Here is a 27,675-nt window from a genome sequence, read left to right as displayed (position 1 = left end):
ATGCGATTAATTACAAAATTAGGAGAGAGTGAGGTATGGGTGCTGCATGTCAGGGTGACTGTAGAAGGTAAGGGGGAACGATGATGGTCGTCGTGATCCCAAGGGCTCTGACCCAAGCATGCAGGAAATGTGCCAAAGGGAAACTAGCAGAAGTGCTAGGAATGTTCTGTCCAATGTGTACTGTCTATCCGGTGTGTGTGTATCTGTCTGTCTGCCTGTCTGTCTGTCCGTCTCTGTCTCTCTCCTTTTTTCTCTCATTCAGGTAAGAGGTTATGGAAAAGTCTAACAAAATGGCTTAGGAAGGGGGAGGGAAATGAACAGAAAATAAAAGGTTTCCACTGTCCTGTCTCATGGGACTTGGTCAACGTGGGTAGCCGGGAGAGGATTCGAGAGTGAAAAGGAGACAGACACAAGAAGAAAGAGGCAGACACAGACAGACACAAGAATGGGAGCAAACGCCAACTCTATTTCTCCTAAGCTAGTCTTTTATAATTGATGATATGAGGAAGTGGGCAGAATGGGAGAAGAGCAAAGAATGCAAACGTTTAAGGAAACTGGATGTGGGCCCTGATGGCGGTTTCCCTGGGCATTGTTCGGCAACCTTTCCCAAGAAGCGGTTGTTCCTTAGTTACAGGTCAATTTGCACTGACATATTGGTTCCCAGGCATGGGTTTCTGGCCGTTCCCAGACATTGGTTCCTGGCATTCCACTAGAGGCGCTGGAAAGGAAGGACAGTGGGGAAGGCACCATCCATGTCGAGCCCTAAACCCAGCCCCCCTCCCCCCCCCCCCGTATGCTTCCTTCGTGGTTCCTGAGCACAGAGTCAGGAGTAAGTCCTGAGCGCCACTGAGTATGGCCCAGAGATGAATAAACAATAGAAGAGTTTTCCATCGCTTCTCGGCCTTTTGGCTAAGATCAAGTACAGAAGAGTTTTCCATGGAAAGTTGTGACGTCCAAGAACAGGGGGCGGAGGGCTTCTTGATCCACCAGGTGAACCCAGAGGTACTAGGCATGCTGAAACACTGCAGCAAAACACTGCAGCAAAACCACGGGGAAAAGTCACCTTGATCTTGGTGTTTATCTTTTTTTTTAAAAAAAAAAAAAAGACAGAAGTTGTTTTTCTGGCACATTATCCCAATTAAATGTAATAACTTTTTTGAAAGAAAAAAATATGTGCCGTTCGACAGGTGCTCAGGTACTTGAAAATTTTGAAATACTTCCTTAAAAATCTTCTGAAGCGGGGAACCGGAGAAATAGTAAAATGGGTCGGGCACTTACCGGGGTTCGAGCCCCTGAGCCCTGCCAGGAGTGACCCTCTACTGAGTGCAGATCTGGGACTAACCCCTGCACTGGGTGTGGTCACAAAAAAAAGACAAAAATTAAAATTGGGTTTGAGTCCCCACTAAGAAAGAATTCCTGAAAATATTTTAAAAAAATAAAAATAAAGGGGGCTTGAGTGATAGCACAGCGGGTAGGGCGTTAGCCTTGCACACGACTGACCTGGGTTCGATTCCCAGCATCCCATATGGTCCCCTGAGCAATTCCTGAGTGCAGAGCCAGGAGTGACCCCTGAGCATTGCCAGGTGTGACCCCAAAACTAATAATAATAATATAAAGCTCATCATTTTAATCCTATCGTCAGCGCATGTTGACACACTTTATAGCCAGCTCCTCTAAGCCCGCACAGACTCCCACGCATGGCTGCAGTCTCCCATGGCTTAATGAGTTGCAGACGGACGTTTGCTAGGGTTCCATTACACGCCTCTTAACTGAGAGAAGTGGAACAATAAGACCCTGTGTGGCCAGCCCCCGTATGCCACAGGCTTGGCTGGGAGGAAGGAAGAGCCAAGCCTGGATCCTGCACTCCCCAGGAAAGACTGAGTCACACTCCTGCTAACGTGGGGTGCGGGCGCTTCGTCACAGAGCCTCTATTGCAGGTCTGAAGGGCTCCCACCAGCGCTGGTTTGTTAGCACGAGCGGGGGCTGAGAACTGTGTCGGGCCCACGTGGGAGCTCTGTCTCACTTGTGGTACTGCTGCCACCAAGTGCCGTAGTGCCCCAGTCCACGCTGACTTCCGGTCCTCAAAAAAAAAAAAAAAACCACTTGGTGTTTCTTTATTTTGCTTTTCTTGGTTTAGGGGCTACACCTGGTGGTGCTCAGGGCTTCCTCCCGGCTCTGCCCTCAGGGATCACTCCCGGCAGGGCTTGGGGGACCCATATGGGATGCTGGAGGTCAAACCTGGACCGACCCCAGGCAAGGCAAATGCCTTACCCGCTGGGCTATCGCTCCGGGCCTGAGAAACATTTGCTCGCTGGCTAAGTGTGCAGGAGGTTTCCTAGCAAAGAGAAAAACGCAAGAATCAGCCTCCGTCCTGTTGACAGAAGAAAGAAGCCTGGATGGATGGCAGCCAGGGATGCTGGTGGAGGGTCTCGGGACACTTGGGGGGCAGTGGGATGAGGACATGTGTTCACCGAAACCCTAAGCATGAGCGCTAAATGCATGATCCAAAACTATAAAGATTAAGTGAAGGGCCGGTAGGGTGTTTGTCTTGCATGTGGCCAACCTGGGTTCCATCCCTGGCATCTGTTTCTGGAGCCTGCCAGGACTAATCCCTGAGCACAGAGACAGGAGTCAACCCTGAGCATCACCAGATGTGGTCCAGAACCCCAAATAATAATGAAAGAAGTTTTCAAGGGGCTGGGGTCGGAGGGACCCTGAGGCCAAGGGTGAAGGGACATGATGGTGGCTGTGGAGTTGGCACATAATTACCCGAAATTGTTATTAACCACTTTATAAATCATGTTGCCTGGATAAAAATTGGGACTGGGAGCTGGAGTGATAACACAGAGCGTAGGGCATTTGCCTTGCACGCGGCCAACCTGGGTTCGAATCCCAGCATCCCATATGGTCCCCTGAGCACTGCCAGGGGTGATTCCTTAGTGCATGAGCCAGGAGTGACCCCTGTGCATCGCCAGGTGTGACCCAAAAAGCAAAAAAAAAAAAAAAAAAAGAATTAAAAAACTTGGGGCTGAGGGAGGCACCCAAGGAAAGGTGTGGTGTTGACAGTACACAGGGACAGGATACCCCAGTTTTCAGACTGTACAACCCCTGTGTCTGGGGAGGAGGCGGTAAATTTCATGCGTGGGAGCCGAGGGGGAATTTGGGTCCCCTGGGAAGTTTCTGGTATTGGGGTGGACAGTGATGCCCCCTCGAAGCTTCCTCCCCCTGTGCCCTCTTGGCTGCTCTCCAGCCCTGACTCTCAGGATCGGCTCACAGCTGGATGGGAGCACCCCCTCTGGGGCCCCCCTGTCAGGAGGAGGAGGGGCTGCCTGTGAACGGGGTGAGGGCCCCCCTGGGCCCCAGACAGACCCAGCTGCTGAGTCACCGCCCCCTCTCCCGCCCCCAGGCTGCCCATCCTGCAGGGCGGGACCATTGGCTTCGTGGCCCCCTCGCTGGCCATGCTCTCCCTCCCCGCCTGGAAATGCCCCGAGTGGACATCCAACGCCAGCCTGGTCAACACCAGCTCCCCCATCTTCATCGAGGAATGGCAGAAGAGGATCCGAGAGGTAAGGGGGCAGGAGGCAGAGTGGCGGGGAGGAGGGATGGGGAGCACGCCGCAGGGGGCTCCTGAGCAGGGGGGTGGGGGAGGGGCCATGTTCATCCCTTTTTGTTTAACATGCCGGGAGGCGAGATCGAGCTCTAAGTTCCTGCTCGAAATGAGGCGGACAAGGTTCCCGCCACTGGTGGGGGGTTGGGGGTCTTCCCCTGGGCTCTGTTCAGCGGGCTCCCTCGTCCAGCAAGGGGCCGCCGCTCAGAGTCCTGAGGACAGGGCCGAGCTTCCCTCCTGCAGAGAGAGGGGTCCGAGGGAAAAGAGCAAACCTATGCCCCCGCCTCCACAACAACCGAGAAATGAGAAATGAGCACCCGAGCACGGCGGGGGTCCCGTCAAGCGGTTCCGATTTATTGAGCGTACACCGAGGTTTATATTGGCTTGAGTATTTGCAGTTAGTCATGTAGTCACAGTGGTTAGAACAAACATGCGCTTCATCTCGGTTCTATAGATAGGGCTACATTGTTTCATTATAGTTCTATAGATAGGGCTACATTGTTTCATTATAGATCTATAGATAGGGTTGCACTGTTTCATTATAGTTCTATAGATAGGGTTACACTGTTTCATTATAGTTCTATACATAGGGTTATATTCTTCCTTTGATCATAATGGACCGGCTGTCACCCGCATATCTGCCGGACATGTCCTGTCCCAGGGGCCTGTCCCATGGCAGCATTGACCCGTGGTCGTAAATAGACATTGCCACAGGCTTCTGAGTGCTCTGAGAACACCCGCCTGGGCCAAGCCCAGGGATTAATGTGGCACTTCAAAGCAGACCGAGAGGGGCTTTTCATCCTAACCGTGGGGGTTTGGGGGGACATGGGAGGGGCGGGAAGGAACCTCCACGTGGTAGGGCCGGGTGGGAAAGGGAGATGGAATTAGAAAAGGACGATCATTCCAAGGAGTGTTGAGGAAAGGGAAGAAGCTGATGAGCAGGAGGGGGCTGGACCCTTCCGGGTGAAAGCCTGGACAGTCGCTCCCGCCCGGTTCCAGCCGGAAGCGCGTGTTCGAGCGTCTCGGCAGCCAGGCCTGGGCGGCGGGGAGGACAGCCGGGAGCACTGCCTCAGACGACGCATGTGACGTCATTCGTGGAGTATCTGTCAGCCTCCGAGCCGGGAGCCAAGTCGGGGAGCGACCGGGACGGGGATGGCCGTGACACCCGCAGCAGATGGTGGCTGCTGAGTGCTTGGAGCTTTCCAGACACGCTTCTCAGTGTCTCGTGACGCACACGGGGCCACGGAGCCACGGGGGGCTCAGGAGACTGGGCAAACAGGGGTGGGGGGGCGGTCCTGAGCAGGGCCACGCCCCCTACTGGCAGGGGCTGGCTGCGGGCTCTGCCCCCGTCACAGGGGAGTTCCTCTGCTTGCCAGCTGTCCCCAGACCCCTGGGTCTAATGTCCCTGTGAGCACTGGGGGAAGGGCAGCAGAGCGGCTGATCTCAGCGGCAGAGAAGGAAATCAGTCCATGCAGAATTCTTGGCCCAGAGTTTAACCACATCCCGACGGGGTGACAATCTGGTGAGTTTTCAGACGCCAACATCCTCACCGGGCGCCAGGGATGAGTGTCCCGGCTGGCTCACGCCGGCAGTGCTCTTTGGCAATGGGAGGTCTCCGTGCGCTCTGGCACACTCGGTTATCTCCCTTCTGTTGGACCCCCCCCCACCCCGCCCCGACCAGAGCACAGCCCAGTCCGGAAGCACTTGCCGCTGGGGTTCCAGAACAAGGCGTCAGGGTGAGGCACCGGTGAGGACAGTCCCCACTTGCCTTCTTCAGCGCTGCTTCCCCGGGCTCCCTCCGGGTCACGGTGCTGCAGGGGAGACGCGCCCTGGACGGCCGGGGAAGCCCGAGTCTGCCGTGCAGCACCGTTACAGCCTCGTGTCTGTGGCGAGTCCCAGCCCCGGCGTGGGAACCCCAGAGTGGTGGGAGGAGGAGGGGGGGGACATGTCTCCCCGTCCTATCCTTGACGAGTGGCGCAGAGTAGAACCAGGAACAAGCGTTCCTGTGCACCCTCTACTCCTCCACTCCCGGTGCCACTGCTCTGGGACGGCGTCTGCTGTCCCCGCTACAACTTGCACGACTGTGTCTGCTACTTTGTTACTACTACTCCTTCCAGTACTGCTGCGACTCTAAGTCCTACTACTTCTACTACTTGGGCTGGAGTGATAGCACAGTGATAGGGTATTTGCCTTCTTGCATGCAGACGACCTGGGTTCGATTCCTCTGCCCCTCTCGGAGAGCCCGGCAAGCTACCAAGAGTATCCTTTTTTTGTTTTGTTTTGTTTTTTTGTTTTTTGGGTCACACCTGGCGATGCACAGAGATTACTCCTGGCTCTGCACTCAGGAATTACCCTTGGCGGTGCTCAGGGGACCATATGGGATACTGGAAATCGAACCCGGATTGGCTGTGTGCAAGGCAAATGCCCTACCTGTTGGGCTATTGCTCCAGCCCCGCTACCGACAGTATCTTGCCCACACGGCAGAGCCTGGCAAGCTCCCTGTGGTGTATTTAATACACCAAAAACAGTAACAACAAGTCTCACAATAGAGATGTTACTGGTGTCCGCTCGAGCAAATCAATGAGCAACGGGATGACAGTGACAGTGACTTCTACTACTACTATCACTTCTGCTACTTCTAGTACCACTACCACCAGTAGCATCACTCCGGGCACTGCTGGGGCACCTGCCACCTGCTCGTTTGATACTATTCTCATTCTGCTTTCTCTCGCCACCTTCCAAAGTCAGAGCGTCATGCCTTTCTTGGGTTAACTTTTAAATCCGACAAAATCCTAAAAACACAACAATAAACATGACCAGTTGAACTTAGCCACATAACCAGCACCTGGTTGAAGAGGCAGAACATCACCCGCAGCCCCAAGAAGCCCCCAGAAACCTCCCTCCCATCGCTTCCCAGCAGGGGTCCCCTATATTCCACGTTCTAACACTCCGGGTCAGTTTGCCTGGTGTTGAACTTTGCATACAGAACTGCGAGATACCTACTAGCTTGTATTAACTTAGTTTTCCTGTCTCGTTGGCCCCTACTGGAAACAGTTTAAATGAACTTTACTGTGCGTAGAAAGACATTTGAAAGGATGGAAGGGGCCCCTTGAATAAAATATCTGGCAGCATTGGCAATAAGGGTCAGCTCCCCAACCCCCCCACCTCCCAGATGACCATTCCATTTACCTGTGATTACTCACAAGATTGGTAACGTTCCTGGATCCCACCCATCAGTTCAATAATATCAGACCAAGAAATAAGTATTGTATTTGGAGTTATCAAAGTCCCATCAATCTAGTAGTCACCAGGATGATAAAAAAGGATTCAGATCTGTTTAAAGGCCAAAAAGGCTACAAGATGACCAGTACGGTTTGCTGCCCATTAGCCCCCATTCTTAGGGTTGGAATACCCTCTAGGTTTTTATATTTACATACATGTACATAAATATAAAAATATGTCCCTCTTGGAGAGCCCGGCAATCTACCGAGAGTATCCCACCCACACGACAGACCCTGGCAAGCTCCCCATGGTGTACTCGATATGCCAGAAACAGTAACAACATGTCTCACGTTGGAGATGTTACTGGTGCCCACTCGAGCAAATCGATAAACAACGAGATGACAGTGCTACAGTGCTATATTCAACTTCAGGTTTACAGCGTCCTTCCATAGTTTTGTAAGAATCAGTAGACTTGATTCATTCTTCTCATCAAATAGTATTTCATCATGTAATGACGTGGTGGATCCTGCTATTTTCCTAGTATTATCCTAGGTAACGAAGGGTAGTTTCCCGTTATTGCTCTTAGAGTATCTCGGAGTGTGCACTTGCCTCCGCAAGTGTGAGTCTGTGTTTCCATTGAATGGACAAATGGACTTGTTGAGGTCTGGGGTGGGGTTCATGGCCAGGGATGTCCAGGGAAGCCTGGGGATGTGTGTTCTGAGGATGCTTATATTCCCCTCAGAGAACCAATGAAGCATACACCTACAGGAGACTCATATAGGAATTGGCTTCTCTGGGGGCTGGAGCAATAGCACAGCGGGTAGGGCGTTTGCCTTGCACGCGGTAGATCCAGGTTCGAATCCCAGCATCCCATATGGTCCCCTGAGCTCCGCCAGGAGTAATTCCTGAGTGCAGAGCCAGGAGTAACCCCTGTGCATTGCCGGTGTGACCCCCCCTCCAAAATAAAAGAATTGGCTTTTCTGGTGATGGGGCTGAGGCTCTCCAGGGTCTCTCTGCAAACTGGGGAAGCCAGGAAAACCCACATTGATGGCCAAAGGCCTGAGGATGGGGGGCGCAGGGGAGGAGGAAGGGGATCCATGATGTAAACCCCTCTGACTCCAGAGGTCCGAGGCCTGAGGGTGCGGAGTGCAGCAGACAGTGGTCCCAACTCCAGCAGAAGGCTGAGCTTCACCTTCCTCGGCCTTTGTGACTTCTTGGTCAATGGCCCCCCCACCCCCACCCCCACCCCCGCTCTGTTGGGGAGCACCATCTGCTTTCCTTGGTTGACCAACCCGAGCACGACCATCTCCTTCAAACAACCGCACAGACGTACCCAGAAGGGATGCATCCCCAGTTACCTCTGGCTCCCCGCACTGGCTGCTCCCTAAATGGACCCCCCTGGTGTGCCCACGTCCCACCTCAGGAAACATGAACATAGCATGTTTCCTGTGTACCCTTCAAAGCGCTTCCTGCATGTCCCTGTCCCTCCACACCCCACTCACCGCTTGGAGGTGCCTCATTTTAGCCATTCTGCCAAGTGTCGGGTGGTCAATCACACCGTCTTTTATTATTATTTTTTTATATATATTTTATCAAATTATATGGAAAGGGCATATACTTGTTAGATAGACAAATGTGGTCACAGTTTTACCAGTAGTGGTTTCCTCAAACCTGTTTCTTCATTTTGCAGTTGTAAGAGCTTATGGATGTTCATGCAGGTGAAAGCAGTCACTGTAGACTCCAATCTTGTCACCCTTTCTGACTTCAAGAAAGAATCCTGACTCCCCCCTGGGAGGCATCTATTACAAGAACATCAGTTGCAACTGGGTTAGCCCTTCAGATTTTTTTAATTATTTAAATTTATTTATTTTTTTAATTAGTGAGTCACAGTGAGGGTACAGTTACACATTCACACATTTTCGTGCTTGTTTTGCCCTCATGCAATGTCTGAGAGCCCATCCCTCCACCAGTGTCCATTCTCCACCACCAATGAACCCAGTGTCCCTCCCACCTCCTATCCCATCCCCCCACCCCACCCCGCCTCTGTCACACCATTCTTTAGAAGTGCTCCAAAATGAGTGAGAGTTCAACTGTCATTGTCTGTCCCTCGCTGGTGACTCTACTTGACCCCCCGGGTCAGTTTTGTGCCTCTGTGCTTACCATACTAGCTGGGGGCAAGAGTTCAAGATCCCCAAATAGAGTTCGCTAGCCAGCGTCATGCCTGGGGTTTTCAGTTTCGTTGAGTATAACCCTTGGCCTCACGACCAGCCCCTGCCACATCTTACGTGGGTACAGACATTCAAGCAGCAGCACTTCCCCTGCTGTGCCCGCAGAGTGCAGAACCAGCGACCGTCCCAGTGTTGCTGGCCCTTTGCCCATCGCGTCCGGTCCGGGCTTCTCTGGGTCTCACTTGCTGGCCTTCCTCCCCGCTGCTCTGAACCTGTGCTTCGCCGCTGCTTGTCTCAGCCTTGCTCGGGGGCCAAGCAGAGCTTTCGAGAGGTTCCGAATTCAAACATACTGCTGGAGTTAGACTGTCTGGTGAGCTACGGTCCACTCCCGGGGTGAGGGTGGGGGTGTCTCTTTGGTCTGAACCCTTAGCATCCCTCCTTTTTCCCTTCTAGACAGTCACTATACTCCTCTCCTGATGTGACTACTTCTCAGACAGCGGGCCTCTGAGCTTAGAGTTCGTTGATCTAATTCTGAATTACTGAACGGTGGGGTGATTTTTCTTTTTAAATCTTTTTTTTTTAATTGAATCACCATGTGGAAAATAACAATGCTTTTAGGCTTAAGTCTCAGTTATACAATGCTGAAACAACCATCCCTTCACCAGTGCACATATTCCACCACCAAAAAAAACCCAGTATACCTCCCATCCCCGCCCCTGCCGTGTAACTGATAAATTTCACTTTACTTTCTCTTTACTTTGGTTACTTTCAATATTTCAACAAAAAACTCACTATTACTGTTAGGAGTTCCCCACTAGAGTCAGACCTGCTGTGAAGAGATATGAGGTTGCGCAGCCGTAATAGCGGCCGCACAGTTTTGGATTTCTGTATTTTAGCAACTGAGTCCAGGAAAATTTCTTCCAGAAATTGGATCATTGCAAGCTTGTATCTCTCATTAGTGGTCCTCATAGTATGGCAGTCACCATGCCCTTCCCCCCCGGCAAGGAAAAGGCAAGAGAGAAAAACCTTTCCCCTCCTGGGAAGGTATGGGGCCTCGGCTTAATTCTCAGTCTGGAGACAGTTTGCAAGGAGCTGCCGGTACCAAAAGTAGTTTAGCTGGCCTCTGGAGTCATGCTCGTGCAGCTGCGGAGAGGCCACACACATGAGGTCCCCAGGATCACATCTCGGCGGAGTGTGGGGCCAGTGCCGCCCACGGTGGGGTGATTTTTAATTTTTTATCTTTTAAAATCTTTTAAGAAGTGATTTTCAAAACCAGTATCTTTTAAAAATTATTTTATTTTGAATAAGTACAAGGGTGTGGGGGGTAAGGGTAGTTAAGAGAAAGGAGGGTCCATTGTGAGAGCATCAGTTGGAAATGATCACTCTGTACAAGAACTGCGTGTTGAAAGTAGGTAGAGGGACATACATGATCACCTTTCAGTATCTGTATTGCAAACCATAATGTCTAAAGAGAGAGAGAGACAGAGACAGAGACAGAGAGAGAGAAAGAGAGAGAGGGAGGGACCTGCCATAGAGGCAGGCTGGGGTGGGAGTGGGAGGTGGATTGAGAGGGCAGGAGGGAAACTGGGGACATTGGCGGTGGGAAATGTACACTGGTGGAGGGATGGGTGTTGGAACATTGTCTGACTGAAACCCAATCATGAACAGTGTTGTAATACTCTATCTTGTGGTAATAAAATTTAAAAACTGATATTTAAAAAAAATTAGTTCAGGGCTGGAGCGATAGCACAGCGGGTAGGGTGTTTGCCTTGCACTCGGCCAACCTGGGTTCAATTCCCAGCATCCCATGTGGTCCCCTGAGCACTGCCAGGGGTAATTCCTGAGTGCAGAGCCAGGAGTAACCCCTGTGCATTGCCAGGTGTGACCCAAAAAGCAAAATAAATAAATAAATAAACAAATAGTTCATTTTTAAATTGAACCACAGTGAGACCCACAGTTACAAAGTTCTTCATGACTGGGTGCTAGTAAGATAATGTCCCAACCCCCAGCCTTTCACCAGGATAGACTTCCCTCTGGAATGGTGGTGTTTCAGATGGAAGGTTTGAAGAGTAGCTGATTGATGCCCCTTCTCCTCCGAGGGCCCCCAGGCAGCAGGGCGGGACATGCTATGGGGAGAGACCCCTCCCTCGACTGGAAGGAACCCTAGCAGGGATGGATCCAGCTGAGCCCTAACTCACGCTCCCTCTGCTGTTCTTCCTTTCAAACCAGCCATGTCTTTCCGCCAGTGCTAAAGTGCCCCCACGCATACCTGGGCCTGGCCCACGCTTACCCTGCCGAGTCCTGTGCTCCTTTCTGCCCCAGGGCAGACCCGGCCACCAGGATGTTTTCAGCTCTGAAGAGCAGTTCAGGCCAGAGCATGGTCATCTCCCCGAGTCTCCTACATGCATTCACCTCTGAGCCACGCCCACGGCCCTAAGACCAAGATACTCTTTTTTTTTCTTTTTGGGTCACACCTGGCGATGCACAGGGGTTACTCCTGGCTCTGCACTCAGGAATCACCCCTGGCAGTGCTCAGGGGACCACATGGGATGCTGGGAATCGAACCTGGGTTGGCCTCGTGCAAGGCAAACGCCCTCCCCGCTGTGCTATCGCTCCAGCCCCAAGACCAATATACTCTTGGGAATTTCCCTGCTTACTCGGGTGGGCCCTGGCTGCTGGCCCAGCTGATCAGCCACTCTCAGGAGATAACATACTGGACACCCTTTCCCAGTGCGGGAGGTACTTCCCCAGGGAATATACCCAGAGCAGGAGTCGGACTACACAGGTTTCTGGGGTCGTTGTTTTGTTGTGTTTTTCTGTCCCCCAGGAAACCTGTTTTGACTTTGGTCAATCCAAGTGAAAATCTGAGCAAAGGGAGTTTGAGCGATGGGACAGTAGGGAGGCCACTTGCTGTTCATGCAGCTGACCTGGGTTTGATCCCTGGCACCCTATCGGGTCCCCTGGGACCTCCCGACACTGATCCTTGAGTACAGAGCCAGGAGTAGGCTTTGAGCATTGCTGGGTATGTCCCCTCTGCCCCCGGCCAAAAATAAAAAGGAAAGGGAAGAAACAGAGAGAAAATAAAGGAAAAGAGAAGAGAGGAGAGAAGGGGAGAGGAGAGGAGAGGATGGGAGGAGAGGAAGGGAGGGGATGGGAGGGGAGAGCAGAAGAGAGGAGACAAGAGCAGGAGAGCAGAAAAGAAAAGAAAAGAAAAGAAAAGAAAAGAAAAGAAAAGAAGAGAAAAGAAAAGGAGGAGAGGAGAGGAGAGGAGAGGAGAGGAGAGGAGAGGAGAGGAGAGGAGAGGAGAGGAGAGAAGGGGAGAGGAGAGGAGAGGAGAGAAGGGGAGAGGAGAGGAGAGGAGAGGAGAGGAGAGGAGAGGAGAGGAGAGGAGAGGAAGAGAGGGGATGGGAGGGGAGGGGAGAGCAGAAGAGAGGAGACAAGAGCAGGAGAGCAGAAAAGAAAAGAAAAGAAAAGAAAAAAGAAGAAAAGAAGAGAAAAGAAAAGGAGGGGAGGGGAGGGGAGGGGAGGGGAGGGGAGGGGAGGGGAGGGGAGGGGAGGGGAGGAGAGGGGAGGGGAGGAGAGGAGAGGAGAGGAGAGGAGAGGAGAGGAGAGGAGAGGAGAGGAGAGGAGAGGAGAGGAGAGGAGAGGAGAGGAGAGGAGAGGAGAGGTTTCCTGCCTGCTAACCGCCAGCAGGGGGCGCCCCCTTCCACCCACCTCTACCGAGGCCTGCAATTCCTTCCGCGAGAACCTGTTGTCTTTCCAGTATCCGAGGGGAAAGCGCGACGTTACTTTGTCTCTCCTGCGGGGCCAGCCGACGCGCAGCTTCTCAGTCCTTCCCTGCGTGGCGGGTGGGCAGGCTGGGCCCTGGAGGAGCAGCCGGTGTCACACTCCGTTCCTGGCAAGGAGCCCGCTGGGGCCAGCGCAGAGCTAGGAGGGGGCGGAGGGCTGGGGCGAGGCCACACTGCCCGCGTGGGCCCCACCGCCTGGGGTCAGCGGCCCCATCGCCCCCCCTACACCTTCTCCCTTCCTTTGTGCTCTGCTTTGTTTGGAGCTACACCCGCGACGCGCAGGGCTTACGCCTTCCTCCTGGCTCTGCTGGCTTCCAGGGATCACTCCTGGCGGTGCTCGGGGGACCCTATGGGATGCTGGGAATCGAACCCGGGTCAGCCGCGTGCAAGGCAGATGCCCTACCCGCTGCACGCTCTCTCCCTCCACGCCTCCTGTGTTCGTATTCTGGACAGAGGGAATCCTTTCAATAGGAACAAGGGGCTGGAGCGATAGCACAGCGGGTAGGGCGTTTGCCTTGCACGTGGCTGACCCGGGTTCGATTCCCAGCATCCCATATGGTCCCCTGAGCACCACCAGGAGTGATCCCTGAGCATAGCCAGGTGTGATCCCCCCCCCTCGCCTCCCCCAAAAAAGCAATAAAATAAAGTAGGAACCAACATTGGGTGGCTTTTGGCCTGAATCCAGCCTGTAGGTCTAGTTTTTAGTACCCAGGATCTAAGGACCCCTTCCCTCCCCACCCCTCACCCCTCCCCCGCTTTGTTTTCTTGACTTAAGGCACGGTGATTTACAAAGTTTTGAGCTTCCTACATGAAACGATTGTTTAAGTATATGCGCCAATAACCATATGTCACTCACAAAGTCTAAACTACCATCAGGCCTTTAACCGAAGAAGTTTGTCCTCTCTGCCTCCTCCCCCACCCTCCCACCCCACCCCTGCTCTTAAAGATGAGCCCAGGTGTGAGACCCATACCTTCCTTCCCCACACGGACTCCGGATGCCCAGACTCATGTGTTCTCTGTGGTATTGTAGCGCCCTCTGCTGGTCTGAGTTGTTGTTGGGGTTTTGTTTTTGTTTTTTTTGTTTGGGGTTTTTCCTTGAACCATTGCTGTTACTTAGGAATTTCAGCTGTGTTTTGTTGATTGACGTCCTCCATTCACTGAGTTTTCGCATCGGAACTTGAGGTTGATGCTCCAGGGCGCCATAGATCCCATTTACACACACACACACACACACACACACACACACACACACACACACACACACACACACACACACACACAGAGGCAGGTCAGCCAACCAACAGCTGCAGTCCCAGTCTCGTGAACCGGGTGCAAACACAGGACCTGTGGGAGTAACTTTGGTTCCTGGGACAGGAGCGGAGGGGTCAGGATGTAGCTCAGTGCAGAGAAGAGAACAGGTCTGAGGCCCCGGGTTCACTTCCTGGAACCACCAATCAAAAACAGTGAAGGACAGGTGGAAATGAGCAATTATTTGAGTTTAAGAAAATAGGGATTTCAGAAAGGTATAAAGCCATAGGAAGAGATGTGCCTTCAATACCTTACCAGGGTCTCCCAAAGTGGGTGATTACCCCTCCAGAGGGGATAGCTAGAACAGTGTGTGTGTGTATGTATGTGTGTATGTCTGTCTGTGTGCGTGTCGGGGGGGGGAGTGTAGGGAGGTGGCAGTAGAAGCTTTAAGCACAGGGGTGGGGGGAGCTTTCTGTTTTTTGTTTTTTTTTTGCTTATCACTGTATCACTGTCATCCCATTGCTCATCAATTTGCTCGAGTGGGCACCAGTAACGTCTCCATGTGAAACTTATTACTGCTTTTTTCATATTGAATACGCCACGGGGAGTTTGCCAGGCTCTGCTGTGCGGGTGGGATACTCTCGGTAGCTTGCCGGGCTCTCCGAGAGGGATGGAGGAATCGAACCTGGGTCGGCTGCATGCAAGGCAAACGCCCTACCCGCTTCGCTTTTGCTTAAAGAGATAGATTTCCAATGGGGCAGTGAGTGGGACTTCTAGTAAGTGTGGGGACCACTTAGAGCAATTTGAACGTCACCTCCTAGTACGTTGTAGCTGACACCCAGTTAGACCCCACTCACCTCCCTCACACATGCAAAGGTTGGAGGAACTGTGTTTCTGAAAGCAGACTCATTCACAGTCAAAGGAAACCCCAGCTGTCTGAAAACAAAGCTGGAACTTCTAGTGAAAAGACAGGAACATCTGATGGTGGCGTAAGGAATCAGACGCAGACCCCGGCTTGGTGGTCCACTGGGACCCTAGGGGGGGCAGAGGCACTGTAAGATTTCAGCCTCCCACAGAAGGAATTGGCCAGGAAATTGTTTGTCCTGCCTGAGGAACTTTGGAAAGTGTCAGAACATAAACTGGCGTGAGGAACAAGAACCCCATCTCTTCCACCATATGAGTGTGGCGCAAAGGGAGAAATTACAGTAAAACCTGGTCTTGTTGTCGACTTGCCCGTGGTTCTGAGCAGAAGAAAAAAGAAGCAATCTTCTTCTTTAGGGATCTTCTCACATTCCCGACACACAAGACTCTTGGGGGAATAAAACCTACCCCCTGCACTAACCTCACACGCGTAATTTCACTGGGCCACACAAGGAAATGATGGACTTAGCAAAAGTAAGAGACAATGGGATGCTTTGAAAGAGGATATTTAATTAATGTTTAAATGGAAGAAAATTGGAAGGCAACAGTTACTTCAGGAAGGAGGATAACATGATAGATTTGAAGATAGAATAATGAACACTTTAATAATAGCATATCATAACAGGTGTGGAATGAAAGCAGTCACACCTCAGGAGAAGGGGAAAGAAAACCCTTTGTTAAATAGAGTACTTACTCTATTCTTAACTAGGGGTATTTCGGGGGAAATTAGTTAACCAGGGCCCAACTGACTTCAGAGAAAATGTCCAACTCTAGGTCACTGGTTTGCAGGTGAAGGGGACAGCAGGGACATTAGCCAGGCAACGTTAGCAGGGAGATGGAGATCAGAGAAAGGCCCAACAGGGCGCCAGAGATTGCCAACACCATCACGGAAGGAAGAGCTGGGGGGGACTGTTAGCAGATTGGACACAGCTGAGGAGGTAGCGAGAGAATTTTTGAGAAACAAGCCAAGAGAAGAAAGATGAAAGCGAGAAAGAGTGAGAGTGGCTGAGAGTGAGAGTGTGTGAGAGAGAAAGTGTGAGAGTGAGTGAGAGAGAGTGTGGGAGGGAGTGAGAGAGACAGAGACAGAGTTAAAGACAGAAAGAGTGTGTGTATAAGAGAGTGAGTGTATGAAAGAGAGAGAGAGAGAGAGAGAGAGAGAGAGAGAGAGAGAGAGAGAGTTGTGTATCCCAGAGCTGTAGAACTGTAAAAGGCCTACGAGGTGTGTCCTGGAAACACATTGAGAAGAAAAGCAAAGAACAGAAGAAATATTTGAAACAACCATCAAGGAACTTTCCTTTGCCTTTAATATCAGGCATCAAATCAGAGGCTGGCTGAAGGGATGGGGATTGGAACACTGTATGACTGAACAACTTTGTGACTCTGTATATCTCATGTGGATTCAATTAAAAAAAAAAGCACAGCCCAGGAAGTTCAAAGAAACATGAAACAAAGAAATGATGACATCTAGGCATATTGTTTTCAAAAAGAAAAGAAGTCTAAGATAAGGGGAACCAAGGCGGAGGAATGGGCTGGAGTGATTGTACCATCCGGGGGTGCTGACGTACCTTGCATGTGACTGGCCAGGGTTTGATCCCTGCACCCTGCATGGTTTCCGAGCTCAGCAGGAGTCATTCCTGATCACAGAGCCAGGACTAAACCCTGAGCGTCGCAGAGTGTGGCCAGGACTACCCACCCCCACAGACCAACAGCCAAAGCAGGGCCTGGGGAGATAGTACAGCCAGAGGGGTGCTTGTCTTGCACACGCTGGGCTGGATTTGGTCCCCGGCACCACATGTGGTCCTTGAGCCCTGCCGGGAGTGACCCTGCATGCCGAGCAGAAGCCCTGAGCATAGCTGGACGTAACCCCTCCGCCAAAGCAAAAATAAATAAATATATAAGTAATTAAACTGGCAGAGCGTGATGCTGGGGATGGTGGCTCAGACGAAGGTTGGAGCACGGGCTTTATCCGTGGGAGGCCCGGGTTGATCCCCAGCATGGTGGGGGGGGTCCCTGCCTCCACCTCAACACTGCCAGGGCATGTGTGACCCCCAAACTAAGTGATTAAAACTTCAAAGCAGAAAGAGTGGGAGATAAAAAAAAAATGGAAATGAGAAATAAGGGCCGAAGAGATAGAAGAGCGGGGAAGGCGCTGGCCGTGCACAGGGCTGACCCGGGTTGGATCCCGCACCCCATAGGGTCCCCCCGCCTCTCCAGGAGGGATTCCTGAGTGCAGAGCCAGGAGTAAGGTCTGAGAACCACCGGTGTGGCCCCAAAACGCCTAAAAAAGATGTGGCTGGAGCGATAGCACAGCGGGGAGGGCATTTGCCTTGCACGTGGCCAACCCAGGTTTGATTCCCAGCATCCCATATGGTCCACTGAGCACCACCAGGAGTAATTCCTGAGTGCAGAGCCAGGAGGAACCCCTGTGCATTGCCGGGTGTGACCCCCACAAAAAAAGCCTAAAAAAGAAACAAAGGCACAAATTAGGCAGTCGTACTAAGCAAGGGGGATCTGAACCTTGCTTTGTTGGAGAGATTAACAAGAATGTATTTGAGGATATCTGAGTCTCCGACTGCTTCCCGCTATGTGTGTCTCCATGTAAGGGCCTGCCAGGGCCGCAAGCAGGGAAGCATCGGACAGTGCTTTCGGCAGGAGATGGTCAGCCAGAACCAAGACCCAGCACTGTGTGCCCTGCAAGGCCCTGGGCCGTCACTGGAGAGGCTGGCTGGCTAGCACAGGTCCAAGGAAAGCAGGACTCACTCGGTGACTTGCAGAAAGCTCAGACGGGCCCGGAGCAATGGGACGACATCTGCCTGACACACTGCCCGCGCCTGCGGGTAAAGCTTCCCAGTGCAGAGCGAGACTCCTTGGTTCCCCAGAGCCGCTCAGCCCCCGCAGCCTGGAGCAGGTGTTCAACCAAGAAGGGGTCTGTGCCTGACCCTCCGGGGACAGCCTGGGTGGTGACGGGGCTGCTGAGTTCCCTGGCGCCATCACCAGGGCACAGAAGGACCCTGAGGTCTCCCTCCTGGGGGACCAGGAACATCCCCAGAAGACCTGAAGCTCCAAGCTGGGGCCTGGGGTCCAGCTTGGCCCCGCCCTGCCTCTGTGTGTCCCTCTGTGGGGAGCGGGGACAGACTTGGAAGGGGGCTGGCGTCTGTCACGGAGGCTGAAGTCCCTTGGCCAACTTTGACTTCCGTTTCCTCTCAGTTGCAGGGGTCCATCATGGTGGCGTCCTGCGTCCAGATACTGGTGGGTTTCTCGGGCCTCATTGGCTTCCTGCTGCGCTTCATCGGCCCCCTGACCATTGCGCCCACCATCTCCCTGGTGGCCCTGCCTCTCTTCGACTCTGCGGGCAATGACGCTGGCCTCCACTGGGGCATTTCTGCCTTGTAAGTACTCACCGGGGAGGGGCTGCCCAGTTCTCCTGGCTGTGGACTCTCTTTTTGCTTTTTTTGGTCACACCCGGCGATCCACAGGGGTTCCTCCTGGCTCTGCACTCAGGAATTACTCCTGGCGGTGCTTGGGGGACCATATGGGATGCTGGGAATCGAACCCGGGTCTGCCACGTGCAAGGCAAAGCCCCCACCCGCTGGGCTATCGCTCCAGCCCCCTGGCTCTGCACTCTTGTGGATCATTTGGGTTGGTTGGCTGGTTGGTTGGAGCTCTGGCGGTACTCAGGGGTTGAGCGTTGCTGTTGGTCCTTCCTGGGGATCCTGGGGGTCAAATCCCGGCCTCCTGCTGGCAAAGATGCGCTCCAGCCCCTTGAGCCGCCTTGCTGGCCCCCTCTCATGGATTATTTTCATGAATGTTGTGTTATGCTTCAAAGCCATGAAAACATTATTTGGAGTTACATTATCACATACTTTTATTATCATAAGCATTTGGGGAAGGGTGTGGAGACACATCTGGCTGTGCTCAGGGCTACTCCTGACTCTGTGCTCAGTGAGCACTCCTGGCAGGCTTGGGGGACGGTATGGGGTGCTGGGGATTGAGCCTGAGTTGGCTGTATACAAGGCAAGTGCCCTTACTGTACTATCTCTTTGGCCCCTTAAAAAAATTGGGGGATAAGGGTTGAGATTATTACTTAAGTTATTGCAGCTCTTTTTTTGGGGGGGGGTCATACCTGGCGATGCACAGGGGTTACTCCTGGCTCTGCACTCAGGAATTACTCCTGGTGGTGCTCGGGGGACCGTATGGGATGCTGGGAATTGAACCTGGGTCGGCCTCATGCAAGGCAAATGCCCTCCCTGCTGTGCTATCACTCCATCCCCTATTGCGACTCTTTACACCACGTCAGTACTTACCCTGAGTCCGTCCCCATCCCTGTCGCACAGAGCAAGCTGACTGTGACGTCCACCAGGCACGGTGACCGGTGGCTTCCCTCACTAGGCCGCAGTCCCAATGGGCAAGCATCTGTCACCCTCCAGCCCCAGAGGGGAGGCTATGCTGCAGCCTCGGGCATCTCCATACAGCAGAGATGTGAGACTTCCCCCTAAGTTCCTTTGACATGTGACAGAATGTGGCACCCACTGTGGGAGGGGCCCAGCCGGCTGGAAGGCCCAGGAGGCCTTGTGGAAAATGAGGCCTTCCGCTCCCCACACACTCGGGCCGAGTCTCATGCATGAGTGAACCTATGTCAGGACACATTATAAGACACTTCATTCTCCAGGAGTGCCACACCCACATTCGATGGGTTCAAATAGTAGGCAACCAATCAGAAAGGGATATATATATCTCACGATCACGATAGCCTGTTAAACACCGATTTTTCGGGCGGGCCCAGTAATATCTCATTTCGTCCTTTCCCTGAGATCTTAGAAGTCCATCTGGACTTGGCCCTCCTAACGATGTTGCACTGGGGGGCTCTTCAGGGTCAGGGGAATGAGATCCAGCTTATTACTGGATTTTGCATATGAATACACCATGGGAAGCTTGCAAGGCTGTCCCATGGGGGCAGGAAACTCTCAGAAGCTTGCCAGTTTCTCCCAGAGGGAGAAGTTGGTTAAAGATATCTTCTGGGAGCTTGCTTTTAAGTCTCTCTCTGGATGTTGACCGTTGATGGGATTACACACACCTGGGTTCCTCTGCCGGTACCTTCATGCATGAGGCCTGTCCGAACGTGTAGAGAGGAGCTGACAGCATGGCTACAGCTAGGTTCCGGGGTCTGGCTGTCTTCCCCGGGGCCCCTCGGAGGGGATGGGCTCCAGCTTCCCTCCGCACCCCATACACATATGTATACACATATGTATATGTATATATATGTATGTATATACATATATATACATATATACATATATGTACATATACATATATGTGTGTATATATGTATATACATATATATACATATATATATACATATACATATATATATACATAACTCTGAGCCAAGCTGTTTTCACTTGGGGCGCCCCAGAGAGGGGCGGGTGAGAGCCCTCCCCGCCCCAAGGGACCCAGTCCCCGCAGCCAACGTCCATGACCCAACCGTATATATTTACAGATATATATATATACGAAAGTTCATAATGCTCAACCTTTAACAACATGTTAGTAATATCGTATAAAGGTCTTACTGGCCCCTGCCAAAATAGAACAATCTTCATACTCTTTCCTCTATGGATACTTTTTTTGTAGCATTTTCAGCAGTTTTTCATAACAAACAATACAAAATATATTATTTCGGTTCTGCTTAGGGACAGGGATTGGGGCTCGGGATGGAAACATACCAAATACAGTGATGGGAAGGTGTCATGGTGGTGGGATTGGTGTTCGAATATTAAATGTGATCAAATATTGTAAACTACCTTATAAAATGGACTGGAGCGATATAGCACAGCCGGTAGGGCGTTTGCCTTGCATATGGACGACCCAGTTTCGATTCCCCCGTCCCTCTCGGAGAGCCCGGCAAGCTACCAAGAGTATCCCGCCCGCACCCGCATGGCAGAGCCTGGCAAGCTATACCCATGGTGTATTCGATATGCCCAAAAAAGTAACAACAAGTCTCACAACGGAGACGTCACTGGTGCCCGCTTGAGCAAATCGAATGAGCAACGGGATGACAGTGACAGTGGCCTTATGAAATACAAATAAATAAATAAAAAGAAAAGAAAAGAAGGGTCCTGGGGCTGGCAGCGGGCACACTCATGGTGGGTGCCGGGCGAGAGGCCCCGGCTCTGCCCAGGCGCCCCGGACAAGGTCCCCTCCATCTGCCCCAGCGGCTCCAGTGCTGGGCTTGCCCCTGCGGCTGCTTGCAGATGGTGCCGCCACCCATGTGCCAAGCGCCCCAGCCCGGGACCCCGTCTCCCGCCCCTCCCCCCCACCAAGTGCTCGGCCCCCACAGCCCCGGGGCCCGGGCGGAGCAGCCTCCAAGGCCGCTGTGCCTCTGTTCCAGGACCGTCTTCCTCATCGTGCTCTTCTCGCAGTACCTGAGAAACGTCGCGGTGCCCGTGCCCGTGTACGGGCGGGGGAAGAAGTGTCACACCTCCAGGTTCTACCTGTTCCAGGTCTTCCCGGTAAGGAGCGCCCCCCCCCCCAACCAGCCCACGGCATCCCTGGGGGGGTCCCCCATCCCCGCTCCCCGGCCTGTGCTGTTCTGTCAGGTGTGGGGGAGAGGGGCAGCCGCCTGGGGGGGGTCTGTGTTCCACACGCTTCCCCCGGGCAGCTGCGGGTCCAGCCCCAGGCTTCTGCTCAGCCACTGAGGGACAGTGTCCTCGCCCCTGAGCGAGGTTCCAGGGGGACGCTGGCGTTCCCCACTGAGTATCTACGCCCCAGGGCCAGGCTGCTACCCCTCCCTTCCCCTGGGTAACCTGAGCACCTTGTGCTAAGGAAGGTCCTCATTCTAGAACATTCTTGGTTGAGTTTTCAGCATTGTCAAGCACAGGCCAACCTATGAAGGTTAACTGAACTGTAAACCCCCTTTGTGTGTGTGTGTGTGTGTGTGTGTGTGTGTGTGTGTGTGTGTGTGTGGTGGGGGGAAGAGCTCATACCCAGCAGTGCTCAGGGCTTACTCCTGGCTCTGTGCTCAGGGAGCACTCCTTGTGGAGCTCAGGGGACCATATGGGGTGCCGAGGATGGAATCTGGGTCTGCTGCCTGACAGGACATACCAAGCAAATGCCTTAACCCTCGTACTCTCTCTCTCTGCACTCCCCCAGTCTAGTAGGATTTTTTCTTTCTGGTTTCTTTTTGGGGGGGATGACCGTAGTGGTGGAGAGGGCAGCCGCACCCAGTGGTGCTCAGGGGTCACTCCTAGCAGTATTTAGGAACCCCCATGTGGTGCCGGGATTAACCCCTGGCTGGCCACGTGCACCTTACCCACTGTACCATCTCTCCAGCACAAAGTCACTTTGTTGTTTATGAAGGAGTAGGGTATACTTGGTAGTGCTCAGGGATTACTCCTGGCTCTGTGCTCAGGGAGCACTCCTGGCTCTGTGCTCAGGGATTACTCCTGGCTCTGTGCTCCGGGAGCACTCCTGGCAGTGCCCGAAGGGGGCGGTATGGGCACCATGGGAGTGCCTTACTCCTGCCCCGTCTTTTGCTCCTGCGTTTCATCCTTTTATTTGTTTGGTTTGTTATTATTTTTGGGGGGGGGGTCACACCTGGAGTTGCACAGGGGTTACTCCTGGCTCTGCACTCAGGAATTACTCCTGGCGGTGCTCAGGGGACCCTGTGGGATGCTGGGAATTGAACCCGGGTCGGCCGTGTGCAAGGCAAACGCCCTCCCTGCCGTGCTGTCGCTCCAGCCCCCGCGTCACCCTCCTGTGAAAGGGATCCCGGGCAGGGACGCTCGGCTCCGCCCTACAGACCCTGGTTCTGAGACTGCAAACACGGGTAGATTTCTGGGTCCTGCCCAGAGCTGAGCACTCTGCCTCTCGGAGAAAGCCCCTGGACAGGCCCTTGGCTCGCGAGGGCCGTTCCACTCCAGGGACGGGGAGATCGAGGCCCCGACTGGGTCCCGGGCCCCGCAGGCGCTGGGGGACAGTCAGGCTGGGGTCAGCGGGTGCGACCCTGTTGCTTCTGCTTCCTCCCTCCTCTGGGGCCACCTGCTTCTCCGCGTGCTTGAGGACCCACGCACACGCCCTTCTCCACTGACCCCCCTATGGCCCCCCACCCCCCCCCCCCACACACACACTCCACAACTGAAGCCCTCCCTGAGCTCATTTCCAGAGCTTTCTGGATCACGTCCTTGTCCGCCTTTGAGGGGTCGGGGGTCACGCCAGTCTCGGGATGGATGGAGCTGACCTTCTCCCTGGGCAGGTGCTGCTGGCCCTCTGCCTCTCCTGGCTGCTCTGCTTCATCCTCACGGTCACCCACACCCTCCCCTCGGACCCCGCTGGCTACGGGTTCCAGGCCCGCACGGACACCAAAGGCGATGTGCTGAGTCAGGCCCCCTGGTTCCGCTTCCCCTACCCAGGTAAGGGGGTGGGCCCTGGGTCTGGGACTCGGTTCCCAGGACAATCCTAGGACTCCTTCCCGGTGAGAGAGGCCCCCTCAGCCCTTCCCCGGCTCCCCCCCACCCGCCTCCTCCCCGGGAACCCCTACATTTGGGAAAGGCCTAATCAGAGCCGTGGGTCTCTTGCATCTCATGGATCCCACCCAACGGAGACTCAGAACATTCTGGAATGATGAAGTCAAGGTCCTTTCTCTTGCCCCGTGCTCCTTGGCTCGAGTTCCGGGTGGGGAGGCAGAGAGGGCTGGCCTGGCCTTGGGGACTCCAGAGACGAGCCTCTTCTGAGCGAGAATGTTCCAGATGTTTCCGGGCCTTTCCGGAATGAAGCCCCATGGCTGTTGGTGCACTGGATGGCCACAGGACGTGGGCACAGTGGGCATCAGAGACTCCGTCTGTGGGTCAGGAGGACGGGTCTGCGGGTCCCCGTGGCTCTCTGGAGTCCTTTGGCACCTCCCCCCCATCTGTGTTCTCAGGACAGTGGGGGGTCCCCACCGTCAGCCTGGCCGGGGTCTTCGGGATCATTGCCGGGGTGATCTCGTCCATGGTGGAGTCAGTCGGTGACTACTACGCCTGTGCCCGGCTGGTGGGGGCCCCCCCGCCTCCCCGGCACGCCGTCAACCGCGGGATTGGCATCGAGGGTATCGGCTGCCTGCTGGCCGGGGCCTGGGGCACAGGCAACGGCACCACGTCCTACAGCGAGAACGTCGGGGCGCTGGGCATCACCAGGGTAAGGCTCCCCGGCAGGGACGGTCCAGGGGTCAGGCACCTCCTCAGGCTCAGGAGCTTCTCTCTAAAGGGGGCAACCGTGGGCAGGTCCGGGCACGACTCGGGGAACATCAATGGATGCGCCAGGGGGAGTTGGCTCAGAGGGAGTCCCGCTTCCTCCCACCCCCCAGGGGGCCCCAAGCTGAAAAACTTGCCTCAATGGCAGGGTCATGGTGTGGACCAGGGCATCAACTTGGTAGGACATGGGCGGTCACGGGAAGGAAGCCAGGTCGGAAGTTGACCCTGGTCAGAGAAAAAGGTTGAGACATGTGGCTGTGGGATAGGCGACCCTGGAACCATCCAGCAGGGCACTAGAACCCTTGGCCGCAGTTGGTGGCACTGTCTGTCACCAATTAACGCTTTCTGTTTGCTTCAAGAAGGCCGATTTCTGGTGGTGGTGATGGAGCGGTGTGGGGTGTGTGTGTGTATGTGTGTGCATGTGTGTGTGTGTGTGCATGTGTGTGTGTGTGCATGTGTGTGTGTGCGTGTGTGTGTGCGTGTGTGTGCATGTGTGTGTATGCGTGTACGTTTGTGTGTGTGTGTGGTGTGGTGTGTGTGTGTGTGTTGGGGACGGCATTGCCGAGTGTATTTTTTCTCTCTGAAGATGGGATCTGTGTAGGCCACGTCCATGTGGGAACCTGGGCTCGGGACTCTCAGCTGCCACTTTCCTCGATGGTGGGCCCCGTTCTCCGTCCTCAGCCGGGGTCTCTGTGACTGCTCCTTCCACAGTCAGTGGCCCCGGCCAGGAAAGACGTTCTGCCCTGAGGACTCGGGCGGTTACGTTGGTGCTACCTGCATATCCAGGATTCTCTCCCCACCTCCAGACTCTCAACTCAAAGGCCCAGCGCCCTCCGCCCAGGTCTGGGCAGTGGGGTGGACACTCTTGAAAGCCTCCTGTGGTGCTGGCAGCTCCTTGGGTAGAGAGTCCTGCCAGGCCGGGCAAGTATCACTGAAGAATCGGTGATTTCTGATGCCCGGGTGGGTCCATTCGACCTGGTCTGGCCAGCGTCAGGCCTCCCAATCTCTGTCTTCGCCTAATCTCTGGCCCTTTCAGGGGTGTCTGCTCAGAGCCCCCCTCCCCCCAGCATGGCACCCGTGAAGCTCGGGAAGCAGCCGTCCCTCTTCCCCTCACGGAGTCCTTGCCTCAGCTTCGTCAACTCTCACCCGGGGGCAGCGGGTCCCCAGAGCAGTTCTCCTCTCAGCCTCGGGCCGTTGTCGAACCCAGCCTGGATCTTTCTAGAACCCAGTCCTGACTAGACTAGTCCTCACTTAAAATGTTCTTTCTGGCTCCTCATCCACCACAGGCGAGACTCCTCAAGCCCCTAAGAATTCTTCAGGGTGGTGCCTGAGGTGATCGGTGTTAATTTTCCTCAAACTCCAGGGAATCTTTGTCGCAGTTTCCAGCACAAGTTCTGGAAAATACAAACCTGCCTCCCCCCCACCTCCCCCACACTTCCACTCCCCAACCCTGCCTTGCTTTCCCTTGTAGTTCCCGCTGTGGTGCCGAGGCCTTATATGGATTTAATATCAGACACATCCGTTCTCTATAGCCCAAGAGACTCTGGGCCGTGATGCTGTGGGCTCTGGTGCTTACTAAAGAGAGTGAAACCTTTAGGAACGCTTTTCCTCAGGAGGGTCCACAAGGAAGCAGTAGACACCGTTTTTTCCATGCCTGAGGGAATAACAAATCACTTTTTTTTTTTTTTTTTTTTTGCTTTTGGGTCATATCCGGTGATGCTCAGGGGTCACTCCTGGCTTTGAACTCAGAAATTACACCTGGCGGTGCTTGGGGGACCATATGGGATGCCGGGGATCGAACCCGGGTCGGCCCCGAGTAAGGCAAATGCCCTACCCCGTGTGCTATCGCTCCGGCCCAATAACACGTCTCTTATAGGAGAGAATATGGTGTTTAATCAACAGAGCAAACTTTCCGACCGCGTGTCACTTCATAATCGCGGGCCCTTTTGAGGAGCGCTGAAGGCAAAAAAGTTGCAGGCTCCGAAGCCAGATTATGAGCTGTGATCTGGATTCGCGTTTCCATCTTGTGGCCCCGACGGGCATTGCTTCTGTTGCCCGGAACGTGAGTCTGGCCAAGTCCGGCTAACTCCGGGGAAGAAGTTGCTGGCCAGGGAGCCTCCTCCCCCTCTCTCTGAGGTCTTGGCTCCTTACCCAGAGTCGAATCCTGAGGCTGGAAAAGGGCTCAGGCCACATGTTAAGTTCTGTGGTGGTGGCAGGCTTGCAGAGGCCTGCCATGGGGATATGCAGAGAACTTCAGTTCGACTCGACAAATTGATTTCTCGGGCCCTGCCTTTGTTCGCACAGTTCATTGTTAGGACGGCCAACAAAATAAAGCAGAATGTTCTTTTGCCGTGGTTAATTCTTACCACATGTCTTCGAATGAAGACAATTCTTTTAAAAGTAAGGGAGAGGGGCTGGAATGATAGCACAGTGTGTAGGGCATTTGCCTTGCATGCAGCCGACCCGGGTTCGATTCCCAGCATCCCATATGGTCCCCTGAGCACCAGCAGGATTGATTCCTGAGTGCAGAGCCAGGAGTAATCCAGGAGTAATCCCTGAGCGTCGCCAGGTGTGACCAAAAAAGAAAAAAGAAAAAAGTAAGGGAGAGGGCTGGAGTGATAGCACAGCGGGTAGGGCATTTGCCTTGCACGCAGCCAACCCGGGTTTGATTCCCAGCATCCCATGTGTCCCATATGGTCCCCTGAGCACCTCCAGGAGTAATTCCTGAGTGCAGAGCCAGGAGGAACCCCTGTGCATTGCTGGTGTAACCCAAAAAGCAAAAAAAAAAAAAAAAAAGTAAGGGAGAAAAAACAGACCAAGGCATTGACAGACTTTTCCTCAGTACATTTTGGGGAAAAGGTAAAACTTTTCACTGTGGTAATAGGTTGCCTGAAGTCTAGTGTCGTAATTGTCCTTAAACGTCCAGGTCAGATGCACTATGGTTTTGCAATGGATTCCCGGAACACTTTTTGTCTTGCCTATCTGGAAGGATCTGGGAGCATCTTTGCAGAATCGTGGGGGTGGACGCGGTGGGTGAGACGCAGGTTTCAGAGCTAGCTAAACACATTCGTTGGTGACAGCCTCAGACAAGGACACTCGCAGTCCAGCCCCAGGAGTTGAGGACAGTTCCGATGGCTTCAGGCGCCGCAGCGGGAAGGGTGCCTGCTTGCATGCCACTGACCCAATTTTGATCCCCTGTGCTACAGTCGGTCCCCCGAGCCCCTCCAGGAACAAGCCTCAGCAGAGCCAGGGGAATAAGCCTGAGCACTGGTCCGAAAACCCCAACCCAAAATAAACAGGAAACACACATACACAAAAAAGATTTATGGTGAACTCAGAAAGGTCAGAGTTCACCTTGTGTCCTAGGTAGTAAGTGTCTCCCAGGCCCCTTGACTCACAAGACACTGAACAATGCCAGTGGTGTGGCCCCTCTGTGGGGTGGCCCTGGACATGCTCCGTGAGGGGCTATCACATGGACCTGGACCCAGGAGCCT

The 27,675-nt window shown here is 53.8% G+C and overlaps 1 protein-coding gene across 1 annotated transcript in view; it reads left to right on the top strand.

The window, feature by feature from the left end:
- Positions 1-27,675, top strand: part of LOC101554129 (solute carrier family 23 member 1-like) — a 51,298-nt gene that overhangs the window by 16,905 nt on the left and 6,718 nt on the right. The window contains exons 4-8 of the mRNA XM_055129383.1: positions 3,407-3,566; positions 18,162-18,343; positions 21,343-21,463; positions 23,206-23,362; positions 23,872-24,125. Of these exons, the coding sequence (XP_054985358.1) occupies positions 3,407-3,566; positions 18,162-18,343; positions 21,343-21,463; positions 23,206-23,362; positions 23,872-24,125 (874 nt within the window). The remainder of the gene's footprint in view (positions 1-3,406; positions 3,567-18,161; positions 18,344-21,342; positions 21,464-23,205; positions 23,363-23,871; positions 24,126-27,675) is intronic.

Source organism: Sorex araneus, chromosome 1, assembly GCF_027595985.1.
Source record: "Sorex araneus isolate mSorAra2 chromosome 1, mSorAra2.pri, whole genome shotgun sequence".
Lineage (NCBI taxonomy): Eukaryota > Metazoa > Chordata > Mammalia > Eulipotyphla > Soricidae > Sorex > Sorex araneus.
Note: the sequence above shows the minus strand (reverse complement) of the source record. Positions and strands in the feature narration are given on the sequence as shown.